This window comes from Taudactylus pleione, unplaced genomic scaffold, assembly GCF_031769625.1.
Source record: "Taudactylus pleione unplaced genomic scaffold, aTauple2 ptg000376l, whole genome shotgun sequence".
NCBI classification, from domain to species: Eukaryota; Metazoa; Chordata; class Amphibia; order Anura; family Myobatrachidae; genus Taudactylus; species Taudactylus pleione.
Window position 1 is genome coordinate 5,848,243 of NW_028284777.1, and position 15,870 is coordinate 5,864,112.

General features: G+C 42.9%; 1 protein-coding gene across 2 annotated transcripts in view; it reads left to right on the forward strand.

Moving 5' to 3' along the window:
• AFF1 (ALF transcription elongation factor 1) overlaps positions 1 to 15,870 on the forward strand; it is a 171,359-nt gene that overhangs the window by 21,864 nt on the left and 133,625 nt on the right. The window contains exon 2 of one of the 2 annotated variants that reach the window (XM_088445048.1): positions 13,103 to 13,226. In XM_088445048.1, the coding sequence (XP_088301174.1) occupies positions 13,103 to 13,226 (124 nt within the window). The remainder of the gene's footprint in view (positions 1 to 13,102; positions 13,227 to 15,870) is intronic. The other variant, XM_088445049.1, reaches the window with a different exon arrangement.

Sequence of the window (15,870 nt, forward strand, 5' to 3'; positions counted from 1 at the left end):
CATTCAGCGTTCCATGTAGCAGGCAAGGAATATGCTGTGGCTGATTTCCTAAGTTGAAAATCATTTTGTCCAGGGGAATGGTCTCTACATAAGGAAGGCTTCCAGCTACTGATAGGAAAATTCAGGCTTCCTACGGTAGATTGTATGGCAGCATACCAGAATGCCAAGCTTCTCTCAGCACAAAGTTCCAAAGATAGAGGGAATGGATGTGTTTCCTCTGTCCCTCACATGCCACTAAAGAAAGAAGGTAAAAGTGGTAGCAATCCTTCCATTCTGGCTATGGGGTCCATGATTCCAAGCAACTTGGGAATTTCTTCAGGAAGAACTATGGTCTCTAGAGTCCAGTCTTTATCCCAAATATAGAACAATGTTTAATGGCATGAAAATAAATTGGAAATTGCTCAACAAGGCTGACTTATCCAATATGTTGTTCAATAACCTCTTGCAGGAAAGAAAGTAGAACTCTTCGATAGTGTGTTATAGTTTTTGAATAGATTTATTACATGGTGTGAAGCTAAAGCAAACCCAAACAAAGCAGCCATTCCACACACCCTTGACTTTCTACGTGATGTACATTTATTGTGTATAAAGTTGGATGCTGCAGAGTCCAAGTATAGGCATTAAGGGCTTCATTGGAAACCAAGTTGGACTCATCCAAGATGTGAAGAGGATTCACCCCTCTGTTAGGCCATTTCTGGCTCCATGGGACATCATTCTAGTCTTTAATGCTCTGATGCGATTACTGGATGACAGTGTAGGGTATTGTTCCTGCTAGCAGTTACTTCTGCTACCAGGATTAAAGCTTTATAATCACTATGGTGAAAGACACCTTTTTTAAATATCTATGCGTGTAAAGTGGTTCTAAGAGCCAATCCAGATTCTTGCTAAAAGTTGTATCTACATTTTTCATCGAGCAGGGTATTGTATCACCATCTTTTTACCTAAAACCAATCGATTAAGAAGATACTGCATTTGCTAGAGTTAATTAAATAAATGACTATTTATTCAGGAAGAAGGGTCTTTAGAATACGGAACAGCTATTCATGATTTTGGACTTCAGAATGGTCATGTCCTTTTCAAGAAAGCCATTTCCACATAGATTAGGGAAGTAATCATACAGGTATACAAAAAGCGGTGGCAACATCTTTGGCCGAAATGCTAGACTTCAGTAAAGCATCCTTAGACCATTCATGTGTGGGGTTGCTTCTCAGCCAAGGGAGTAGGGTCACTCACAATTTTGCCTAAGAACACACCCATGAATAAAGAATGGTACCAAAACATCCTCCAAGAGCAACTTCTCCCAACTATCCAAGAACAGTTTGGTGATGAACAATGCCTTTTCCAGCATGATGGAGCACCTTGCCATAAGGCAAAAGTGATAACTAAGGCCCTGATTCAGAGCCGGATGCTCTGACCAGAGCGCTCGCTCTGAATCAGGGCCCTCCTCCATTAGTATGGAGCGTCCTCCTGGACGCTCGTATAGCTGTGGGTCACCACCCACAGCATATACGAGAGTGCAAAAAGATGGTCGCGATGGTCTTGACTATCGCGACCATCGGAATTGCGAGGGAAACCCTGTGGTCGGGTTTCCCAGCTTCAAGGCCAGGAGTGATTTTGGCTCTATCAGAGCCAAAATCACTCCCACTGACATCACTAGTGATGTCAGTGGGGCCGGCTTCAGACGGTAGGCGTTCCCATGGGAACGCGTCCGTCTGGCAGGCACGCCCCCGGCACGCCCACCAAAGGAGGCGTGCTGTCAATCAACATCGACAGCACGCCCCCTTTGGTGCGAGACCCGGAGCGATGGAAAGTCCTTCGCTCGCCGGGTCTCGCGCATGCGCACGACGGAGCTCCCTCCGTCGTGCGCATGCGCAGTGGGGACCATCGACCCACTTGCGAGCGTACTGCCACTCGCGAGTGGGTCTGAATGACCCCCTAAGTGGCTCGGGAAACAAAACATAAACATTTTGAGTCCATAGCCAGGAAACTCCCCAGACCTTAATCCCATCGAAAATTTGTGGTCAATCCTCAAGAGGCAGGTAGACTAAAACCCACAAATTCTGACAAACTCCAAGCATTGAATAGGCAAGAATGGGTGGCCATCAGTCAGTATGTGGCCCAGAATTTGATTGACAGCATGCCGGGGCGAATTGCAGAGGTCTTGAAAAGAATGGTCAACACTGCAAATATTGACTCTTTGCATAAACTTAATGTAATTGTAAATAAAAGCCTTTGACACTTATGTAATGCTTGTAATTTTACTTCAGTGTATCATAGCAACATCTGACAAAAAGGTCTAAACACTGAAGTAGCAAAGTTTGTGAAAACCAATACTTGTCATTCTCAACTTTTGGCCATGGCTGTACAGCTGTTGGAGTAATATGAATGGTGGTTTACTCCCCTATCTTTAGTGATGTTTGAGTTATTCAGTATTCGTGTGGTAATTAAAAATGATATTTATTAAAAGAAAGAAAAAGCTTATAATACAGCATTTAAAGAAGCCAAAGTAAGGCTCCCAATGTTCTAGAACAAGGGTGGCCAACCCGCAGTTCTCAAGCCGCATGCGGCTCTTTTGTTTGTAAGATGCAGCTCCCCCCCCACCACTGGAACTGGGAACGCTAAAGAAGCCTCTGATCGCTTCAGAGGCCAGCGTTCCCAGTGATGCATTGCACGGGTGACGTCACCCGCGATGTGCCTGCCCTGCGCGCCTGCTGGATCAAGTTAGATAGAGGCAGCAGGAGATAGAGCGGGAGCCAGCGTGATGAGGTAAGTACTGGGCTGGGGGCACTGCATAAGGGACACAAAATAGGTAATTCTCCTGCAAATGTCATACCAAAGGCGTGTGCACAAAAATGGCGCGTGGCCTTGTGACAGCTAGGCCACGCCTCATTTTTGAACATGCGCCTTCGGTGTGAGCTTCCGGTCGGCTCTTTAGCTTAGCTACAGGTATTTTTTGCTCTTTGCCTCTGACTGGTAGGCCACCCCTGTTCTAGAATGTCAGATCTGTAGCAACTTTAGAAATGATCCCATGTTTCTTAATGGCAACTCAGTCTCTAGATACAGTAACAAGCTGACACGAGGGGATTGTCCCATATAAAAAAAATCAATATTTATTGTCCGCTTCCGATGAAGCAGGAAGGTATGCCCGTGAAACGTGTGTCAATCGATCTTCAGGACTCTCAACTGTCACACTAGAAAGAGTATGCTTAAGTATTAGTTTCTGCAAGGTATCGTTTTTAACACTACTACAAATCTGATCTTCTGAAACTTTGTGATCCTTTCTTTGGATTGCTTTACATGCTGTTACCTAATTTTCTTTGAATACATGAAATTTTAATTATCACAATTAAGAGAAATTATTTCTTTGAATATTCCGTAATTGCGAGAACTGGAACAAATCATACCTCATTAAAAATAGGTGAGTAAATTACCAACCATTTTATTATGAACACTTCTACTACCCTACAAAGTGCGCTCTTTACTTACTTTTCTGGGGGCTACTGTGCATAAGTGATATGCTGAACGTCCATGCACGAGTGGACAGTGGCTTCATCTGGCATTAGCTACCGGTGCAAAGCTCTGGAATGCTTCGCATTCTGGAGCTTGGAAATTTGGCAAGAAAGTAGTCCCCATAGAAACTATGAGGCTGCTTTTGCAGTTGTAAAAGGGGGACCGCAGCGGATATTTCTGATATCTGCAGCAGTCCTCCGTAGATCTAGTCAGGGGATACGTGCCATTGGTTCTTGTGGAGTAATTTAAGGAAAATTAATTATCTGTAATTGGAATTGGCGGTTTTCTTCAATTTGCAGAGGTAAGAAAGCATCATATATATTCACCACAGACTAATTGTCTTAAGCTGGGTACACACTGATAATAGGTTTATCATTCGTTCGATTGAATGGGCATTATATATATATATATATATATATATTATATATATAAAATCCATCTCTAGGTGTGTACGGCGGATATGTCTGTGAACGACGTTGTTCACAGACATATCCGATCTGCTGTGCAGCACAATAGATGGCTGTAATATCTGAAAGATAGATCAGTCATCTGCTGGTGTGTACAGGCGACCGGCCGATCGCCCGTACACATACTGCAGGGACCTGGCGGTGATTGGCAATTCAACTTGGCGGGCAATTTAAATGCCCGCCCAGTTGACCCGTCGATCTAGTGTGTACCCAGCTTTATGCCACATTCAGCCTTCCAACCAATGTTTTGTTACAGAAGCTCCTCCTTCCTAATATAGCAGTCTGCTGCAAAGGAGCGAAATAGAACAAAGTGGACATTTGTTTTTAGAGTATTAGCACTCATGCATGGTATTTGCTCTGAACAACATGACCCTTTTTAATGTCAAACACTGTCTTTACTTGATTTTTACATAGGTTGTTCTGATTTTGTGGATTAAATCTGAGAAATATTTATGATCAATCCTGTGTACTTAATGTCATATTATACTGTAAAACTTTAGAGGCTTTGCATGTAGACACCTTACTGTAAACAACATGTAATTATATAGGTTTTCTAGACACAGAATTAGGGTATGTTCACATGTGAGACTTTGCATATATAATGGATGCAGTGCTTTTGTATTTACTGGAACGGTCATATATGACTGTGTGGTTATTAAGCTTGACCTGCTTATGACCAGGCATTTTTGGATTCAAATAAAAGTTTGGCAACAAACCTTTTTGTGGTGGTCTGTTTTTTAGAGAAACTTTGTAACATTAATTCATAGATTTTTATTATGGATAAATAAGGCTATGGACATTCAAGGAATGGTACTACCTCTTGTCTACCATTGTCACTTTTTGATGCTAGTGAAAGTAATAGACATAGATCACTAAAATGTGCATATTTAAAACACAAATTAAGATTGTTGATCTTGAGTGACCTGCTTTCATCGACAAACATGAGAAAAGCTAATTGTCCAGTTATCTGTAGCTTGTTAAAACCACTATCGCTACTCCTGTAAGAAATTATACATATATCAACTAAGCATTTCTCAATGCCTTATCTGGGACCTTCAGAACAATTGCTAACAGCAGGGCCGGCTCCAGCATTGGCTGCGCCCTGTGTGGCGAGGGACCCAGATGCCCCAAATCTTGTGCGCCATAGGCCACACACCCTAAATGACGCTATTTGGGGGCGCGCCTCCCATTTAACGTCCGGCTTGGGGCGAGCCCAGCACTACTTCAGTAGCTGGGCTGGGGCGTCCATTCTTCTTCTCCGGTGCCGGCCTCCCAACCTCCCGCGGGACTGTGGGGCAGTGGCCAAAAAATGGGACTGTCCCGCTGAAATCGGGAATGGCCGGGAGGGGTGCGCCCTCTATGGCGTGACGCCCCTATTCAACCGCACTGATCGAAAATGCCTCGAGCCTTTCTAATATTTATTACAATATAACTATATATATATATATATATATATATATATATATATATATAATATTATATTCCGCAGCACTTAACAGAGACTATTTGGCCATTCACATCAGTCCCTGCCCCAGTGGAGCTTACAATCTATATTCCCTACCACATGCGCGCACACACTCACTAGGGTTAATTTTTTGTTGCGGGCCAATTATCCTACCAGTATATTTTTGGAGTCTGGGAGGAAACCCACGCAAGCACAGGGTGAATATACAAACTCTAGACAGTTAGGGTCGTAGTGGGAATCTAACCCACAAACTCGGGGCCTGATTCAGAGCTGGACGCTCTGACAAGAGCGCTCGCTCTGAATCAGGGCCCTCCTTCCTAATATTGGAGCGGCCTCCTGGCCACTCGCATAGTTGTGGGTGACCACCCTCAGCTTATGCGAGCGGCCAAAAAGATGGTCGCGATGGTCTTGACCATCGGGCTTGCAACGAGACCCTGCGGTAGGGTCTCGCTGCCGCAAGCTCAGGAGTGCTTTTGGCTCTATCAGAGCCAAAAGCACTCCCACTGACATCACTAGTGATGTCAGTGGGGCCGGCCCCAGACAGTAGGCGTTCCCATGGGAACGCCTCCGTCTGGGCAGCAACGCCCCCGGCACGCCCACCAAAGGGGGCATGCTGTCAATCAACATCGACAGCAAGGCCCCCTTTGGTGCGCGAGACCCATAGCAACGGCTTGGCTGTCGCTATTCGGGTCTCGCGCACGACGGAGCTCTAGGGCACCAGAGCGGGTCAGAATCAGGCCCTCAGTGCGGTGAGGCAGTAATGCTAAAGGTGCATACACACACAATGATTTTTTGAACGATTATCGATAACTATATCGTTATCGTTCACTTTCTGAGTTAAAACGATGAACGATTATCGTTCATGCGCGTTCACGTTTATAGTTTTGTAGTTCAGTCAGACTGACCAACTCAACGATTTTCGGTAAGGGAATATGCAAAAATCGTTTGTAGTTCAAAAAAATCGTACATTACATTTAGTAAATGAACGATTTTAGTAAACGATTTTCGTTCATTTTTCCCTTGAACAAAATTAACGAAAATAATTAACTAAAATCGTTCATTTACTAAATCGTGTGTGTGTATGCACCTTATGTATTACACCGTCTGTGCTGATACAGACTGTCGGTACTGAATATGTGCTGTTTGCTGAATAATTAAAGAGTCTAGCACCATTGCTAAAGGTGCACACACACAACGATTTTGTAAATGAACGATTTTAGTAAACGATTTCCTTTCATTTTTTTCAAGGGAAAAATGAACGAAAATCGTTTACTAAAATCGATCATTTATTAAATGGAATGAATGATTTATTTGAACTACAAACGATTTTTGCATATTCCCTTACTGAAAATCATTGAGTTGGTCTGACTAAACTACAAACGTGAACTCACATGAACGATAATCGTTCATCGTTTTAACTCAGAAAGTGAACGATAATCGTTCAAAAATTTGTGTGTATGCACCTTGACTGTTCTTTTCATGTCCCTCTTTCCTTTTTAATAGCACTATAGTGTATTTACCATTTAATGTTTTTTTCACTTTTTTTTCACTTAATAACGTTTTAAGTATTTTTTGTGCAATCTGTTTTTATTGAAGGAAATAAAAAGACAATAGTAGCAGTGGATCTGTACCAAGGTATTACAGGTGGAAGGCTTTGTTTAAAACAATTTGTAACAATAAGATTTACCAATATTAAGAGATATAAAGAAAGAGTAGAGAATAAACAGAATGTATAAGGGAAAGGAAATGGCAACACCACCATATTTACTAAGATGAGTTGGAGGGAGTGGATGCAAAGTGGGAAGTATAGTCCGGTGTTTCCTGTCCAGCCAGGCGAACCAAGTTCTGGTAAAGGCTGAGGATGACTGGTTTAAAGAGGATGTAAGGTCCTCCATGGTCATATAGAGGTCAATCCTCTGGAACCACTGAGAGATAGAGGGTTGGGATAGTAGATCTCCAAAGGCAAGGAATAACTGCTCTCGCTGCATTCATAAGGTGGCTGAGTAAGGACTTTTTAAATTGTGAGATGGGCATGTCCATAAAATTAAGAAGCCAAAACTTAGGTGTATCTGGGAGTGGGAGACAATTGATCTTTTCTGAGATCTCACGGACCTGCAGCCAGAAACCACTAAATACCGAACATAAGACCTGATTCAGCACATATCGCAGGTGCGTAATCGCATGTGATGAAGCTGCGAAAATATGCTACTGTCTTCCATCGCTCAGCCAGCATAGAGACGCCCACTACTGCTTTCTCACATCTGTAATACTTTGCGTCCTGCTTATACATCGGTAACATCAGCCCGTCACGCAGAATTACAGCAGGTCTGATCTGTCTCAGAAATTGCAAGTATCGTCGCACGCAGTGAATATTCAAGCTGCATAGGCAGTAACAGTGGCTAATTTATGCATGCCAATGCAACGGCGTTCAAATGGACAGGCATGCCTGCGTTTCTGCAACCACTCCCCCGTCACTACCCCCAAACGCTCATGACCTGTCCCTCAATCTGCGATGGATTCCACCGTGCATCCGTAATCGCAGTGCGGTCGCCGCTCATGTGCATTGCGTTACATGTGCGGTACGCAACAATCGGCCAAACTGCGTATGAAGTTGCAATTGCGATCCATGCTGAATCAGGCTCATAGCCTGGGCTGCGTTTGCAAGAGTGCTTATATTTTAAGTGCTTAATTTAAAGTGTAAACTAGAATTTTTTAATTGAAGCCGGAGTTATTCACGAGTTATTACTAACTATACTTCGACCTGGGAAAGACTGATGTGATTTTTAATTTCTTATCATCCACAGGTAATCTAACTACTGCTCCCAGCATATCTTCCTGCTTGGTGTTTCTTTTACACAGCCTTTAAAATTGCTAGGTAATCTAACTATAGAGAATTTCATATAGTTTTAAAATCTGTACCAAGGCAGGAATTTACTCTGTATCTGTGTTTGTGGGTTGTCCTCTCACCATTTGTTTATCTGCTTGCTGACCCTTTACTGTTTGGGGAGGGGCAGAATCAGTGTGGACACCTGGTTTCAGCCATACTTATTACTTACATTTTGGGCTGCTAAGCAAGGGCTGCGTTTGCAAGAGTTCTTATATTTTAAGTGTAAACTAGAATTTTTAAATTGAAGCCGGAGTTATTCAGGAGTTAAAAAGGAGGAGAACAGAAGGAGAAACTAACAAAACAACTATTCCTGCTATTAGGACTGGTTTTTAAAAACCACCACACTACCACCATGCCTATGGATTGTGCCTGTACCTGGATTCCCAATGCTGCTCACATCCACCCTGACCTCCTCATGCAATCTGCTTATCCACCCCAACTATGCCATACCGAACGACGCAGCAAATTGACCCCTCTAATGGACCTTGGTTGTGGCCCTAAATCTTGAGGCTTGGTGAAATTTGGATCAACTCATTGTCCTTTCCTCTTAAGTTTAAACTAACCTTTACATAAATGTTATAATACTGTCACCCTTGTATCCAGCCCATCTGTGTCACCCCAGTCTGTCTGCCACCTCCCCTTAGAATGTAAGCTCTCACGAGCAGGGCCCTCTTCCCTCATGTGCTTCACCTTCACTTGATTATACTTTAATATACAACCGTACCACACCCTTGGTTGCTGACACCATGCTGCTTATCTAAGTGTTATGCAGCAATGTATTAATCATGTATCTGTCCTGCATTGTTTGTACTGTTAATAACTGTTTTCTTGTGTGCTCATTTGTTTATGTACATTGTAAGGCGCTGCGGGACCCTTGTGGCGCCATATAAATAAAGGATAATAATAATAGCCACCAAATGTGGATTGGAGCAGAAATCAGAGAGACCAAGAAACATTTTGTGGAGGTGCACAGGGCATCTATACCAGCGAGATAATATCTTGTATTGAGTCTTGCACACTTGTATCGAAGAGGAACTAGCAAATGTGTAGGTAAACACCTGAGACCACTAGTCTTCGGTCAATTCTCTGGACATTTATTTTTGCCATGTCAAGGGTATAGTTTGGCATATGGTCTGTGGAAGCAGTTAGACATGCTTGATATGTTAGATATTAAATGCTTAGGATGTGATTGGGAAAGGCAAAGCTATTTGAAAGGTGTCGGATTCCACAACCCCGTGCGTGCCGGTAGTGAGGTGAGTGTGTCTAATTTGCAGGTATAACCGGAACGAAGTAAACGGAAAACCATAAATACTTTGGAGGTCTGCAAAGGACCGTAAACCTGTTGCATACACCAGTTGAGAGACTCATTACACCTTGTTGAGACCAGGTTGGGGTGAGGGGACAGTCCCGGTGGAAATTCTGTGTTATGAATCGGAGATGTGAGTAATGAGGTTCTTGAGTTAAAGCTGGGAGATGTCTAAGTTTTTGCCAACATTGGAGCGTAGGGTTCATCGTAGGATGATGGAAAGTAGGGAGCTCCCCCCCCCCCCCCCCCCCCCTCCGATCATGATCATTTTAAGTTTTATCCCTCAATGTCTGGGTGTGATAGGTTCCTTCATACTCAAAACATAAATAGTATGGAAGTTTTGAATGGCACTTACCACACTTTCAGGTTTGCCAAGTTGTTAAGATTTGTTGTATCATGTCTCTAGAAAATTAATTGATACCACCTGGATCTCCAGAATGGGATCTTATTTATGAAGGGAAGAAAATGTAAAGGGTATTTATTTCCTTGTGCCTGTGCAGATGCTTTATATAACTATTTGCAGGACTGTGGTCTGTTATGCTGGCAAAAGAAAAAATTGTAGTTTGAATTCTTGCTTTTTATAATTCTTAGGCTGTCTCTTAATTTATTTCCTCTTTTCACTGCTGCTGTTGGGTAAAATAGTACTGTCGACATGCATAATCTTGTCATTTTGGGCATATTAGTGTTGACTTTGTAAATGTCGACATGACCAATGTCAATGTGTCCATGATGACATAATGGTGTCGACATTCTGAATGTTGACGTGGTATGCCACACCCATATGATTGCATCATACAGGTGAACTATAGAGAAAAAGGCAAACTGTTGCCCAGTTGCAAGTAACTGCTGTCTGAGAAAATGTGTAGAATAATAATTTTGGAGTTGGATGAAAGGCTGACTGGCAACACGCTAAACCAGAAAAAGTCCCGCTATATGTGTTATGTCCAACTTCTTGAAACTCCATTAAGGCCTCATAACACTGGCATTGTACAATTTTAGATCTCACAGTAGGTTGTCCAATTTATTTTTAATATTAACAGACTCCTCATAGCACCTCTAGCTTCCAAAGCCTGTGTAGGACAATAGTATAACACTAAAACATACAAAAAATAATCAAATATAAACAAAGTATGTTAACATATGGGGGAGTTCCTTTCCAACAGAAATAGCTTACTCTTCACTTATGATGTAGAAAAGGGGATGAAGAAAATACCAAAGTATAATATTAGAGAATCTCCACCCTTTGTGTGTTGGTGAACAAATATCAAACCAGTTGTGTGAACCATGTAGCTTTCTCCTTTTAAGAGATCTTACGTGTAGTATGCATGATGTACCTCCTTTTATTTATTTTTTTTATATATTTTATATTACATCTGGGGAGGAGCCTTGTGGAAAAAATTAAGGAAAGAAGTAATGCAATGAAAAATTGATGTGCAACAAAGACAAATTTGGGCGTCGGCACAATACCTTAACACAGTGGTTCCCAAACTCTGCCCTCAAGGCACCCTAAAGGTGCCTACACACTAGATGACTCGCAAAAGATACTGTCGTCAACTCCCCGGCACTCCCGGACAAACGATATCTTGCATAAACTGTGCAATATTACAGTCTGACCAACGACCTTAATCTTGTTAACGAGATTGCCATATCTTACTGCATGTAGGCAAGATCTGAGGATACGACAAACGGCTAGTGGGCACTGCTCGATTTGCACGTTTTGTCTTTCCGATGTGTCGGAATCAGCCAAATCATGCAAAATATCATTTAGTGTGTATGCACCTTTACATTCCATTTTTTTAGGATATCCATACTTAAGTACAGGTGACTTAATTAGTACATCAGTCAGTTTGATTATACAATCTATGCACAAGCATGGATATCCTTAAAACCTGGACTGTAAGGTGTCTTGAGGACTGAATTTGGGAACCCCTGCCTTAATGGAAAATATATCTTAAAGGAAATGGCTACATGGTTTGTACAGCTGGCTTTCTATTTGTTCACCAACACAGAAGGGGTGAATATTTAATTTTTTATATATATATATATATATATGTGTGTGTGTGTGTGTTTGAGCAATGGAGCTAGTCCTCCACCGATTCCTTGCCACTGTGAAAGCATGCAAACCAATCATACACACATTTTCTACTCACCGCATCCTGCCCGTACACTTTCACCAACATTTCGAGGGTTTCCGTCGACGATTTACCCAATTTGAAGCGGAACTTAATGTTGTGTCTCTGCTCCATTGCTGTTCGACGCACACTGCTTGGGGCACTCTGTTGAAATGAATGCAGTGTCAGTGCGGTGGTGGCCTCGGGCAAACCCTGACTGGGGGCAGGTCCAGACATGTCCATGCATGTCAGCGCGCATGAGCGCCCTTGATGCAAGTGTTGCATACATATATATCAGACCATTCACCAAATTTTTTAGACAGATAGATATCTATGTGTATATATGTATGTGTGTGTGTATATATATATATATGCGTATATGTGTGCTTTAAGGCATTCTCCATTTTTCTTGCATTTTCTACATTTTGAGAATCGTGGCGGAAGGCGCTCTATAGCCAAAGACCTTCCTTACATCCTAAGTGAAGAGTAAGATCTTTTTGTGGACAAGGCAATGCACCATATATATTAAAATACTTTGTTTATATCCATTGCATTTATATGTGTTAAATGCTAAAAATTGGAACTAATATAAATCAGAAAAATGCTATTATGGTGCTAAGAAAGAGCCAACATAATAGAAACAATGCTTTTCAGTGCCAGACCTGTTTACATACTTTAGGAACCCTTGTAAAATGGATTTAAAAATGCCAGAGGTTTTGGGACCTCTTCTGCAATACAAAATCTAGTTCTGGCATTTTGGCTCATTGTGTTCTTTGCTGAATGCGGGCTTGTTGCAGTACTGTCTCTTTCTGCAGCAGGCCCACATTCAGCAAATAATGCACTGGTCTGCCCACCTTATCAGGAGGAACATTTTGCACCTTTGCAGTTTATGCCATCTTGCCGTGCTTAAGCTGGGTACACACTAGACGTTGTCTAGCGTGCCTGACATCTTCAGTGACGGAACCCGGTGGGGCAGCTGATGCCGGCAGCGATGGAGCAACGGCGGGGTTCATGCTGCATTCGGCAGCATGGCCCTCGCTAACGACAACCCCCATAGTCTCTGCATGTAGGGCCGACGGAGGGCCCGATATGTCGGTCCATTCCGCCGGATCAGACGACTTATCGTCTATTGTGTACCCAGCATAAGACATGCATGTCCCTGTACAAATAGATGTTTCATGCAAATATTTGTCTGCAATTTGCAGCTTAGTGTAATAGAGGATTGTACAGTCTTTTGTTAGATATTTGGATTTTTCTCCCTCTTCAGCTTGTGCCAAAATATAGCACAGTACAATGTGGAATGTGTTTTTAATTGGTCAAGATAATATCATGATTTTTATCTTTTGATTTTCTTAGCAGCTTATACAATGAAGATAGGAACTTGCTTCGCATCAGAGAACGGGAGAGACGAAATCAAGAAGCTCTTCAAGAGAAAGATTCTTTCAGTGATAATGCTCCTCTTTTTCCGGAGCCCTATAAGGTATATTCACTGATAACATTTACGTCTTGTAATAGTTTAAAGAGGTGTTAATCATTTTATTTATTCCGTATCTTTTTCTATTACTGTAACAAAACATTTTACAATAACCCTGCTGAACATTTCCTAATGTCTCTCACTGTATATTTTGCACAGCTGAATCAGAGTCAAAAACTCTGTGTGGTACAGATGTGTCCTCATACACTATTGCTGCAGTTGCATCAAACAGACCTTTTGGCAAGCCAGGTGTCGGGCGTATCTGCTAGCGCCAAGCATCTTTTTGGCTTAAAAATGTCTGTCACAATGCGATGTGAATAACACACACCAGGAGACTACACTGTTTAACTTGACATGATACACTTGTATAACTGTGTGGAACTGTGTCAGAATCTATACATAAAGTACTACGACACAGAGGCCATGGCTTTTATTCCGTTGTTGATTGTACACAGATGAAGTTGCACACAGATACACAGATGTTGCATATCACATTAATCAGTGCAGTCTCATGGTGCATCATAGTTTCATTGCATTGCTATTAAGACGCATTTTCAGACGAAAAAAAAAAAAGCTTTACGCTAGCACAGTCACACAGGACCTGGCGACTAACTAGCACCAGGCATCTCACGCTACATGGAGGATTGAGGCTAGATATATGAGGACACATCCGTGTATTGTGCCAGGAAAAGTGAAAGGCAGTTTTTTTTTTTTTACAAACCCCCTTCCCCAAAAAAACACATTTAGGGGTAAATTTACTAAGAATCGAGATAGGTCGAGATGACCATCTCGGGTGATTTATTGATTTATTTTTTCCCTGCTTTCAAACTTACTAAGGCGAAGTCAGGTGAGTTAGAGAGAAATTTCTCTCATCTCTCTCGTAAAACTCGAGTGAGATAGCAATCTCAAATCTTATCACCATTGGGCCAAATCGGAAGTACTTTTCACCTAAAACGTACATCTCTCAAATTTACCAAAAATTGGGATGACAAGCTCGGGTGAGATAGGAGCAAACTCTGACAAAATCACTTTTCAAACTCTCAACCCCCTGAGCTGCGAGATGGTAAGAAACATACACAAATCATTTTGGATTTGTGCACGTTTCTTTCTGTAACTGGGAAAAATAGGGATAATTTGTAAAAAAAAAAAAAAGACGTGAGGTCCCCCCCAAAACACTAGCCAGCCTCGGGTTTGCCAGCCTGTCCAGGGTCTTAACATTACAGGGAAAAAAATGTGTAGGGATCCCCGGAATGTAAAAACCAGCACAAGGCAACAGGGACAGAGCTAGTTTTAAATGTACGGAAAAAAAAATGAAGTGAGTTCCGTATATTTAAAACCAGCCCTGGACCCTTTCTAATGGGGGACTAAGCCACAGCCAGGGGTGCCCTTTCACCGGGCCCCCCCAGCCGCAGCATCAGCCCTGACCGTTAGTCAGCCCAGGCCAGGGATCCCTGGGGAGTTGGTGACCCCCCACAATAAAGGGGTCACCCTCTCCACGGCACCCCTGGATTAGGCTGATAGCCCAGGGCTATCCCCGCCACCCCTGGGTGGTGGGTGGCGGGTGGCGGGTTGATAGTGTTTGGTGTAGTGTAAAAAAATAGATTAATCATCATTGTCTTTACAGTAGATCTACAGGTCCCAGCAAGCCTCCCCCACATGCTGATACTTGGAGAGCCACAAAGTACCAGCATGCGGGCATTAAGGGCCCACTGGTACCTGTAGTTCACCTGTAAAGAAATGGTTAAAAAAAAAACACAACACACCTGGAAAATAAAGCTTTATTACATACATACTCACCTGTTTCCAGATGTTCACGTCCACTTGTCAACGTAAAGTATCCCCATGATTTACCTGTAAAAAAAACATCCTATACTCACCTTTATGTTCCATGATGTTCTCCGCAGAAATCCAAGACGGGTCCCTGATACAATGTAACAGCATGTTACTGCATGCTGTTGCATTGCGCTACTGTCTGCTCGTGGGAACGAGCAGACTTCAGTCCCGGGCCGCTGGCCAATCAGTGGCGGCTAACATTAGCGGCCGCTCATTGGCTGGGACCCACGTGGAGGAGGCGCTCACTGGCCAAGCCCCGTGGGCCCCAGCCAATGAGCGCCCGCTAATGTTTGCCTCCGCTGATTGGCCAGCGGCCCAGGACTGAAGTCTGCTCATTCCCACGAGCAGACAGTAGCACAGTGTTACAGCATGCAGTAACATGCTGTTACATTGTATCCGGGGCCCCTCTGGATTTCTGCGGAGAACATCGTGGGACATAAAGGTGAGTAGTGGATCTTTTTTTTACAGGTATTTCGAAGGGATACTTTACGTTGACAAGTGGACGTGAACATCTGGAAACAGGTGAGTATGTATGTAATAAAGCTTTATTTTCCAGGTGTGTTGTGTTTTTTTAACCATTTCTTTGCAGGTGTACTACAGGTACCAGTGGGCCCTTAATGCCCCGCATGCTGATACTTGTGGCTACCCAAGTACCAGCATTTGGGGGAGGCTTGCTGGGACCTGTAGATCCACTGTAAAGACAATGATGATAAATCTATTTTTTACGCTACACCAAACACTATCAACCCGCCACCCACCACCCAGGGGTGGCGGGGATAGCCCCAGGCTATCAGCCTAGGCCAGGGGTGCCCTGGAG